At 38.9% G+C, this 11,670-nt stretch overlaps 1 protein-coding gene and 1 non-coding gene across 2 annotated transcripts in view; one reads left to right on the forward strand and one right to left on the reverse strand.

Annotated features, from left to right (window-relative positions):
- The window catches only part of necab1 (N-terminal EF-hand calcium binding protein 1), a 40,361-nt gene extending 32,248 nt beyond the window's left edge, over positions 1 to 8,113 (forward strand). Inside the window, exons 10-13 of the mRNA XM_065470876.1 lie at positions 2,816 to 2,928; positions 4,708 to 4,785; positions 6,784 to 6,875; positions 7,350 to 8,113. Coding sequence (XP_065326948.1) covers positions 2,816 to 2,928; positions 4,708 to 4,785; positions 6,784 to 6,875; positions 7,350 to 7,378 — 312 coding nt within the window. The 3' untranslated portion in view covers positions 7,379 to 8,113. The remainder of the gene's footprint in view (positions 1 to 2,815; positions 2,929 to 4,707; positions 4,786 to 6,783; positions 6,876 to 7,349) is intronic.
- Positions 6,664 to 6,735, reverse strand: trnah-gug (transfer RNA histidin (anticodon GUG)). The gene has a single exon. It is a non-coding gene; the product is annotated as a tRNA-His (tRNA).
- Positions 8,114 to 11,670: the final 3,557 nt, after the last annotated feature.

Here is an 11,670-nt window from a genome sequence, read left to right on the forward strand (position 1 = left end):
ATAACTTATGATGACAGCCACAGGACCTGGGCACCTTGCAGTCACTGAATCAACCATGAACTCCTCTGTATACCAATGTTTTCCAGACCTCAACCTGGTTAAAATGCTGTGGTGGAACTTGAAGAGAGCTGTGCATAAACAAATGGATAGAAACCTCAATAAACTGAACCAGCATCATTAAGAAGTGAGGCTTGGATTAGCTTTTGTTAAATAAATAATGTCACACTGCAATATGTCATAATGTCACGTGCTGTTGTTCACCTGAAGTTCTATTACCTAATTTTAGAACCATTTTGTATTATGTCTTGATTCGTTAAAGCTTTGAGCTGGTTGAGGGTGTACTTTCTTCTTCACGTGACTGCATTAGGGTCATTATTCCTCGTGCTTGCAGATAAACGAGGGTGAGTAAAACTTAAAAATCTTGGACTAAAGTAGAAAAAAGTCCCAGAAGGAAAATGGCAGTCAGGCACAACAATGTCATTTAGGTTGATTAAAAGTGATATACACACACTTCCTCCTTCACAGATATTGTGATGTATCATAGATGATTGTCTTCATTGCATCACATACCCACTGTACTGTGATTACTTTTTGATTCCCACCACTGCAGGAGGACATGCATTTCTTTTTACCCAAAGTGTAAAACTTCTACTGACAAACAAAATGTTTTCCAGGTTTGTATTTGTGTCGCTGAATGTGCCGGTGTGTGTGTGTGTGTGTGTGTGTGTGTGTGTGTCCCCACATGCCAAAGCAAACAGTAACTGCTGTTGCAGTCTAAGCTGCCTGGCACTCATTTCATGGCTGAAATGATGACTCACTGACTATCACATCAACACCTGCACTAACAGGATTTCTCTTTAGTGTCTTCCATCATGAAAATCTCAGCAGCATAGCCAACATCTAATATTTTATATTTTTCATGCATTAGTTTCAACGTTTTAATGCAAAAGCAATTGCAATCATTATTTTGGCGAAATAGCTATTTTATATTTTAACACCTTACTGCCACTTAACCCTTGTCAATATAAAACAGATACATTTATCTTGTCTAACGGCTGAGAGAAGCACATGAAACATGTTTAGCATGAGAACCCCTCATTGCATGTAGGGTTTTTTAGACATCTCTGGAGGTCCGTGATGTGACACATTCAGGTATGTCAAATATGAAATTGTGAAAAAAAAAAAAAAACAATCTCACGTTAGTTAAGATGAAGGTTTCTGACAGATAAGGGCCTGAAGCAAAATTATTTGCTATCCTGAGCCATCTGCAAAGGGCAGTGTTAACGAGTGAGAACTCAAAACTGTAAGTGACATGAAACCACTGAAATCTTTGTGTCATATTGATAATTTCAGTGGATAGCTCAACTATAGTTTCTGTACCTTAGATGCTCCTTACACTTCTAATAATTCTTGCAAGCTGTTTTTATACAGCACTGTGCAAACGTCTTTAGCTACCCCTCTCTGACTGCTTTTAGTTCTGTTCTCTGTCAGGATGATCCCGCACTGCTTCAATAATGACGAGATCCAGGCTCAATCCATCGCTAATAGTGTTATAGTATGTTTTTGTGTATCAACTTTTCTCCCTGTTTCTGTTCTTTTAGAATGGCCCCTTCTGATAATGGTCAGGCACAAGGAATGAACTGATTAAAGTTATTGAAAAGGCTCTCACACAAAAAAACGCTTTTAAAGACCTTCAGAAAGTCTGGATAATTGTTTGTTAAGACCACTTTTAGAAATTTACAAAAAGTCTGGCTCCTTTGAAGATAAATATAAAAAATAAGAGGTTGTTTGAGACTTTTGTACAGTACTATATGTGCCCAAACAAAAAGAAAGTGGGATTTAAATAGTTTGTTTCAGAGAGAAGAAGGCCTGAGGAGCATCAGTGAGGCTATTTTATAACACAATATGTGTGCGTTATGTTTATGGAATGATTTGTGTTTGTATCCTACTGCAGAGGCAGCTCCAAATGAAGGTATGCATATGAATGTTTCATGCCACTGTCATTCTCATTACTAATTTAATGCAGACATCTCTGTGTGTGTGAATTAATCAATATGTAATTTTGTTTAATTTGCTGTGTGTCACTGGGAATAAATGGGCTGCTGAGTAATCCAATAATGACCCACAACACAAGACTGACGTGTGTGTGTGTGCGTTAACATGCCTGAGTGGATGTGTCCCTGAGTGTGTGCATGCGTGCGAGGGTGACTTTCTCCCAGATTAGCCACAGAGAGAGCAAAAGTGTGTGCATTTCATCAGACACACTCATACACATATATACACACAACTGCAGTCGTGTTTCAGTCAGTTCAAAAGACATTATATTGACTTACCTTCATTTCCTAGAGTCTCACCCTCATTAACACACACTGCCTGCTTTATAGCCAACAGGGAGACCATTCACTTCCTGTTCTAATCATCTGCTCTGCTGCTGTTAACAATTCCTCATCAGCCACAGGAAATGATTAGCAGGTTGTCTACAGTCATGGGTACACCAGCTTTCCCCCCCTGCTGTTCACACCTTTGAACAAGATGTCTGTACATGCTTCCTCTAAATGTGTATTCGGGGTCATATTCTGGTCTCTGAGCAAATGTGTTGGCACATTTATTCAGAAGCTGATGCCAAGACCTTATGAGACATGATCATTTTTCACTTTACACTTCTGCGTGAGTCACAATGCACTGAGCAAATTCAAAATCCTGCCAGATTTCCAAACACCTCAGCTCAAACAGCCTCTCAACATACGAGAAGCAGCCTCTGTCTTTCTGACGTCTGTGCGCCTTTAAATGTTGTGTTTGCATCTTGTCTCCGCAGCACATCCTAATAGTTCAGAGGCAGCTCTCGGTGCTGGAGGAAGAGCTGGAGGAGTTTCGCTTGGCTCTCAGACAGTACATGGAGTGCGCCTGTGCCCAGACTGGATGTTTGCAGTCAGTTTATATTCTCTTTGTTCATTTGCGTCAGGGATTTACTGCTTTTATTTTTATCCTTTCTATTTTTCACATTTTTGTAAAGGCTTGATTAAGACGGGCACACAGACAGGTCTTGTGAAGCTGCTCTAACCTGAGACTAAAAATATTTCAGCTGCTTTTCTGGCATTAGAAACTATTTTTAACATATTGCTTGCATTTTTAATGAATTATGCAGCTTAAGGAACGGAAATCATAACGCATGTGTTTTAATAAGATTCCACTGAAATGCTGCACAAGAAAAACTAAACATCTTCTAGCAGTGAAGGAAACAAAGTCACACTCTGATATAAAGACAAGAGCCTCACCTTTGACCTTTTGATAATTATGTCAACTCATGGACCAATTAGAAGAATGAAGGTGATCTTCAATTCCAGTATACATTAAATAGCCACTTTATTAGGGACACCTGTTCAACCGCTCCTTAATGCACTTCTGGACTGGTTTTTATGTAGCGCTTCTCTACTCAAGCACATAAGGCGTTTTCTACAACATGTCACATTCACCCATTCACACACATTCCAACCCACTATCATGGCAAAGCATGTAATAGACAGCGTGTCCATTTCCCCCTTTGCTTCAAAGTGTGAAATACACGTGCATGAAGAAGTTGCAATAAGCTGCAGTACCAGCAGAGGGAGATAAATTATTTCAACCCAACATGAAAATAATCACAGGAAAGTGTTCAAACAGACACTGATATGTAAATACGTATTAGCCACCTAGCGTAAAAAGGTGGCTAATACGTATTTACATATCATATTTCATTTTACACCACTGTTAATGGGAAAGCCAGGAATGACACCTGTCCTCCACAAAAGCCTGAGCAGGCTTACTGCAACAAGCAGGAATAACATGCGGCAGCTTCTTCTAAACAGTAAAAATTAATACTTACTTGCACATGCAAAACAGAAAGGTCAGATGTTTGTTTAAAGGAAGATTAGTTAGAGTTATGAAGAAGGCAGAAACATATTCTTTATACGTCGAACTGTATGATTTGAACCTTTAATTTAAAAAAGTAACTTATTAAATCACTAGAGAAATATGAGCATTGCTAAACTATTAATAAGCTACTAGTTCACCACTCCCCAATACTACACAGCATCCTTTGTGGCCTATATCATATGTGTATTACAGTGTAGTAGTGAAATTTAAGCTTGACTAGTGACTTAAATCTATATCAAATTAAATACATATGGCTGGTTTGAGCCATTGTCCTCCTAATAGGAGTAAAGAATCAGTCTTCTGTCATAGCTCAGGACATTTTGTGGCTTCTACTGTTGTGTGCGATCACAACAAAGCGGATAAAATAACATTTGCATTTCTGCCTGCCAAAACCTCCCAAAAATCTGAAGCTCTGTCACCCGAGTCGCTCCGTGAGTAAATTCAGCAGGACAAACCGAATCGCTCTCACATACTGTCACTCTGGTTTTAGACTAATCCCAGCAGCCTAAAGGACAGCTTGACATTTATATGTTTTGTCATGATTGCTTCTCTAAATACTCAGTCATGTTTCAGGCTCATTTTTAAGTTAAACTGTGATTAATAAAACACTAGCCTGCTGCATGAAGCCTCAACGTAAGGACGAAACCAAACAGCGTTTTTGACAGACCCACAATACCCACATGCTGTCAGAGTGTAGGACACAATTCGGGCAGAGAGGCTGTGTTGGGCGACATGATGCAGCACACTAATTAGTAACTGCATGACTTGTGCTCTCTCGTGTTTTGTATTTGGCAGCATCGCAGTTCAGCGGCTGGCAAATGAATCACGCTTCATTCTCTATGAATTCTGGGAGCACAACAACGTGTGGAAGAAGTAAGTATTCGCCTGTGACAATGTAGTTGTTACTTGAATGTATGTTTTAACATGGAATTTTTATACCTATTGTTGTGTCACATCATGTATAGTGTATTTATCAAAATTAACCATTCTACTTAATTTTCCCAGTTCTATATATATATATAAAAGACACTCCTTGACCCATCCCTTCCCAAACAAACAGCTTTCAATCAAGCATTCCCAGTGTCAAATCACACAGCTAAATGTAATATAAAAGCACAGCGTGGGAAAGCAAATGTATAACAAGATCATTTTGTTTGGTTAAAATCACAAATCAAAGACAAAACCATTGTGAATAATGCAGACCTGCCAGCATTTCAGGACTTCAGGCTGCATTTCCGCCACAGTCTGAAGAACCGTGAAGGCAAATATTGAGGCGACAGCTGTTTTTCCTTAACTGCTCCACTGAAGTCCAGCTGTTGTCACAAATGCAAAAGACTGCATAAGAAAGATTAGACCAGATAAGCGAAGGGAAGCCACTGGCTGTAGCAACAATAAGCATGGAGGATATTTAAGTAAAGTAGAATCAAAACACCAAAAACACGGGATCTGAAGTGAAGCTTCTAGGGACTTGATATTTATGAGCTCGACCGAGTGGTTAACTTGATAAAATCATATATCATAAAAGTTGTGCATAGAATTCTGCCCTAGGAAGTGAGGCCTGCATCAACTTGATTTGACCACCAGGGGGCGTCGCCTACAGAGGTCTGATTGTATAGAGGTTTCTTACATGTGCACATTGTTGTTCACATTATTGGACATTATACAACCAGATAGTAAAACACAAACCAGAAACAGATTGTTGTTCTTCAAACTAAAAGCTGTGTGTCATATTTCGAAAGCACAACTTTTACTTTTTAGGCAACAGTCCATTTCCAGTTTGTGTTGCACTTTTCACAGTTTCACTACAACCTGGAAACTGTTTCCAGACAAGCTGGTATGTCTCGTGCAAACTACTGGTGATTACAGCAACTTGATGGTGACCAAAACAATCATAAACCAACGGGTGAAGGAATACACATTTCTCATGTCTCTAGGCGAGCATGACTCATGCTTTATTCACTTGACCCAGTCATGTAGTTTGTGGTTACGTATCCACAAAACTTCAATGGATGTCTGTAAGAAAATGACCCCACTGCTCACTTGATTACCTCAGTAAACACTTTCCGATCTCAGTTGTTAGTCTCTCAGTTTTTTTTATTGCAGATTGTTCAGCTTTTTCATTTTCTAACTTATGGACACATTCCATTGCTGGAAAAACAATCCACTTTTATGGATTTTATTAAAAAACTTTTATGACTGTTTATGTCTAAATTTTATTTTACCATGTTTCTTATATATACATATTTTTTTTTTAACCCTGGAGAACCCATGGGGTCAAATTTGACCCCATGGGTTCTCCAGGGTTAAATGTTTTTTTATGCTATTGTTCACGTGTTATTGTAAGGTGACCTTGAGGGTCTGAAAGGCGCCTATAAATAAAATGTATTATTATTATTATTATTATCACTGTGGGTATGTCCATTTTTATATACAGTCTATAGATGTACTGCCATGAACACTTAGCCAATGAGAAGTGTTCAACTCTGCAAGTCCTGCCCCTAAAGATCATAAACTTTCAGGAAGTGAATCAGGTTGAGCACATTTTAAGGAATTGTTGGTATGGCAGTTTTTTTAGTTGCTTTTGTGTACATGTTTACATATTTCTGTTTTTGTTTTTTTGTTTAAAGAATTTTAACTTATTGACTTTTAATAGCAAATAATTTGGAAAAATAGTGTTACGCAAACAGCTGAACTCAAAATCAATATCAGAATTATTCATTTATTTACTAGAAAGAAATTATGTCGAAAACCTGCCGTGACCCGGATTCGAACCGGGGTTGCTGCGGCCACAACGCAGAGTACTAACCACTATACGATCACGGCCGCTCTGACCTGAAACCATCTTTGAGTTTTCTCTTTTCTGCTCTTTAGTCACCTACAGACCAACTACAGTAAAACCTTCCAGAGGGGGAACGTGGACTTCCTGGAAACTCCTGAGTCCATTACCACCATGTTGGTTCCTGGTAAGAACATCCATAGCATCAGCAGTGAACTGTGTGACATCAACAGGAAAAAGATTAAGACTGATTCAGGCAGCTTTTACTGGGGCTGCCGTTAATCATAAAAGAATCCTCTCCAGGCAAACAATCGATTTTTTAAAATTCAAATCAGGGCTCTGCAGTGTTTGAAGTTATTCAAAGGTCATACTGCTTTGAGATTTCACCCGACAAATGTGATTAAGCATCAGAGAAATGAGATTGGTTAAGAGCTTGACACTGGGAAATCAATGACTCAGTCTACTTGTCTGCACAGTTAACAGTGAGTTTTCTTGGTTAAACGTGGCACAATTTGCTCTCCTGGAATAATGTAATTGTTAATATTTTAGCATGTGTTTTTTATGGTTATTTTGTGTTTTTATTTCTCTTCTCTAATTCTACCTTTAAAAGTGTCACTTTCTGCATCTGGTCATTTATTTTTGTTTTGTGTCTCCACTGCAGCCTCCTGGTGGGTCCTCAACAACAACTGAACGTGGACACACACTTCTCTTTACTGATGGGTGCAAACAAACAGCAACTGGCCAACACATCTGGAAGTCCACAGCAGGAGCAACAATGCCGCCCTACCCCTCACACACACACACACACACACACACACACACACACACACACACGATGAACACATTTTGTGAAGTCACGGTGATTAGTATCTATTTTATGACCTCCATGTTCCTTCATAGTTTGGTGGTAGCTCAAATAGCCCACGAGTGTTTGTTTACGTTCCTCGGCCATCCTAAAAGCAACAACCTCAGTAGACAGTGATCAATCTGATTATCTCATCGCAGTGTTTGACATGACATCATCTATAGTCCAGAGTAGTTCATGAGAGAGGTGTGTGTGTTTGTATAGGTTCATTTGTGAGGACCAGCGTGTAAAGTTTTTGTCCCTATTGTTGGTTTTAGGTTTTTCAGTTGGTTTGGGTGAGGGGCTGGGAAGTCTGTTAAAGAATGTCCTCACAGAAAGCCATACAAGTATATAGGTGTGTGTGTGTGTGTGTGTGCGTGTGTGTGTGTGTGAGACGAGTGTGTGACGTGTGTGTATGCATCTGTGTAAGTGACTGAGAGCGACTAATTGATGAAATTGTATCAACTGTAGCAGCTCTGGAGAGCTCATTAAACCATAATACTGTTGTTTCAGCATTTATTGAGTTAAAATGAGATAAAAGCATTAAATAAAGACGATATTATTGTGTATTTGTGGGCTTCTTTTTCTCATTCTGTGAGTGGAAATGATTTCATCTCTCTCTTGGTGTTTGTTTCATATTTGTCTCTTGTCACGATATCTTAAATATGACAAATCAGCCTTTTTCTTTGTTTATATTTTTATGATTATGATTATAAAAATAAAATTATTTTTATGATTATGTAAAAGTGATATTTTGTGCACAAGAGTCAATTGGGAGCCTTATTTAATATCTAAATTAATTTACTTAAAAAATAAAACAGGGTCATGTGAATAAGACCAAAGCAAACACATTTAAAGCCTAACACACGCTGACTGAAGCCTTGCATTTTATATCCATATATATACACTTAGCTAAGCAAACTGCACCACTGTGTGGACAGATAGCAGTACTGCAGCTAGGAGCCACTGCTACTAATTCTTTTTCTTTCACACCCAAACAGGAAAAGCAACATTAATCACATGACATAAAACAAAACAAAATAACAATAATAATATCAATAGAAAATTTCTGCAAGAGTAGACAAAAATCAACTTAATGACAAAAAAGACACGTGAGCTCAAGGAAAAGTAAAGTGCATCTTGTGAGCCCATCAATTTGTTCCTACCAAGCTGTTGGAACAGTGTATTATCCAGTAACAGCATCCAGCTAGCAGCAACGACCATCTACCAGGAAGGATGGTTCAGTGGAGTCATCAGATGAGGATTGTCCTAAAGTGGTTCATCCAGCAGGAACAGACTACCACAGGAAAGAAAAAACAGCCTACACATAAGCGTGCAGGGAAATTAACCAAAGCATATTCATGACTTCCAGTACCACTAAGTCAGTGTCAATGTCACTAATGGCTCATCTAGCAGTCTTACCATCATAAAAATACATTCTTGTTCATGTAAAAATATAAACAGAAAAAATAAATGCTATTCAACAAATTTTCTTAGGCATGAACAAATCAACTTGATAATTGTCCTTGTATTGGCCGCCATATTAAGATGGTAGCCAGGTCTGCTTATCCGCTAGCTTGTAACAGTCAGCTATCCAGCCTGCTAATAACCTCATTCACAGATTCTACAACATTTAGCTTTCTTCCTTAACAAAACATCACAGTGGTGGATTTGACATCTTGCTGCAGCATAATAAGGCACATAACATTCAATTTGACCATGCGCTGCAAGTTAACTCGCCAGATGTAATAGCCAATGCCTGTCAGATTCGGCTCAGCTCATTGTGGAATTTTTCACATAACGATGGCGGCACAAGTGGAAGATAAACCAGAAGATGAATACACTTTAAAATGTAAGTATATGAAAATCTGGTGGTACAAAAGTTTAATTTTTATAGCGGTTATGCTGTTAGGTTTGTGAATTTGCATAGACTTGTATTATTTATTTAAACAATCTTCGTAAAAAGTGCCCGTAAACTAGCTTGTATGGTGGGTCCCGTGGTTTTTCATTGCCACTTACATACAGCTAATTTAGATTTTTCCCAATTAACTTTTTTGTGATATGTTATAAGGACCAAAGAGCAAACGGCAGTCTTCATAAAAATTAGAGGAGAAAACGATCATTTCTTCACCGGGGTAAAAAATTCAGCCACTGTGGGATGGAGGTACAAGAATAAATCAATTTACACATATTAATCTGAGTACGGTTTCAATAACCCTCATTCTGTATAGAACGTGTGATGTCCAGACGGTATTCCTCTTGTGTTCTGCTGTGAAAACCTTTGGATTTAGGGATTATCATAGTTGTCATGGTTTTCTCTCTTATTTTTTGTGTGTGATCAGGACAGTTCTCGAGAAGATGGGCCAGTAGGGGAAAGTCACCACCTTGCAGGCCAAAAATAAATGGGACAATTTAGAAAAAAAGATGTGACCTGTTCCTGGACCGTTTTTTTAATATATCTATCTAGCTGCACACTCCACAGAGGCCCAGAGTTACTGTTAATATCAAAAATGTAATGCTGTCTTATGAGATTTTAACATAAGACTGTGAGTGCAATTTATCTAAAACTGTTTAAATCTTCCAAGCCCTCTACAGCCTGGTAACATGGAAACTTTAAAAACAGCAGCAGAATGTTTCAGTAGTGTAGTCTAATTTGTTCTTTTCATTTAATGATAGAGTCCATATTATATTAACAGCTACATGCACATGGGGGAGAAACTAGTGAGGGAGACCATAAGGACCAAGCTGGGTTTCTGGGTCCAGAGGTTTGGAGAAACTTCTTCCCTTTTTTTCGTCACAGCTGTCCTGTTGACCCACTGAGAGAGGCATCATTTAAGAAATATCAGAAAGACTCTAGCTCATCGCACGGATCAAGGAGGACCTCATGATCTTCACCAACAGCTCCCTTAAAGGGAAATCTTCAGAGCTCCACTGTAGGCCCGCCCCAGTAGATGGATAAACCCAGCATTTGGTTTATGTAATGTTAGAAATCCTTGGATAATCCCCAGAAGCTCTGGACTTTTACATAAAGATATTATATTCAGTCCATTATATTATTATTATATTATTTTCATTAAAAAAATATTATCCTCTCTGGTTTGAATGACTGAATGATCACAAGTTTGTAGTTCAACATACAAGTGACGACCTTTGACCTTCATCCTGTTTTATTTATTTGTGTCAGAGAAAATCTTATGCGCGCTTCATGCAGCTGAGTACATCAAGCGTTTAAAACAGAAGTTGTGCAGGTCTGAGATCAGAAGCTCTCTGAAACACCAAACTGAGGTCCTGTTAATGCTGATATATAGTGACACAGTTACTATATGTGTGATCAGTAGCGGGTTTTAGATACGGGCGGTTGCTCGTACTCATGCTGCCCCGACATCATGCCAGCGCATATTGGGAATGGCATAGGCACCGATTGGTTTTCTATCGCCCATTTGCTGGGAGTAAGGGCGCCCTCCGTTTGCGAGCTGCGCCTGCTGTTTGCGGCACAGGGAGGAGAGGGCGGGGCGGCGGGTGATTCTCTGGCTGGCTGGAGCAGCATCTAATAACCAACTCGCAAAATAAAACAAAATAAAAACAAATCAACAACACGAAAACACCAGACATTATAATACAGACTTATAATTTGCACCGATGTTTTTTCAAAATTCTATACGCGAAAAGTGAGCGCAAGAGCCGTCGGTGCGCCTGCTCGCTGCTGAAGTCAAAGTAAACTTTATTGTCATCTCCGCTACATACAGTCCAGTATATAGAGAGACGAGACGACGAGGCTCCAGTTACAGCAGTGCAAGTAAACGAACAATAAATATTTAAGAGTAAAAAAATAAATATACACTTTAGGACTTGAGGTAAAGGGATCAATAACAATTTAAAATGTATATTTTAAATTTTGTTGATTTAAAGTCTCACACACAACCTGTTTTTAAAGTTTTAAAAAAAAGAGAAAAGAAGAGGAGTGTAGCGACTTCCACAGTCGCTAGAGGCCGGGGACTGAGCCTGCCTGACGCGCTGTCAACTTTACGCAATAATGCGAGAGGTGGAATTGCTTGCTTGTTTATTAAAGTGCTTAAAAAGTTTACAGAGCAATGTGATCGGCTCGCGATTCAAACTCTTAAAACATCACAGGCTCTAA

The sequence above is a fragment of the Pelmatolapia mariae genome, linkage group LG22 (genome assembly GCF_036321145.2).
Source record: "Pelmatolapia mariae isolate MD_Pm_ZW linkage group LG22, Pm_UMD_F_2, whole genome shotgun sequence".
Taxonomy (NCBI): domain Eukaryota; kingdom Metazoa; phylum Chordata; class Actinopteri; order Cichliformes; family Cichlidae; genus Pelmatolapia; species Pelmatolapia mariae.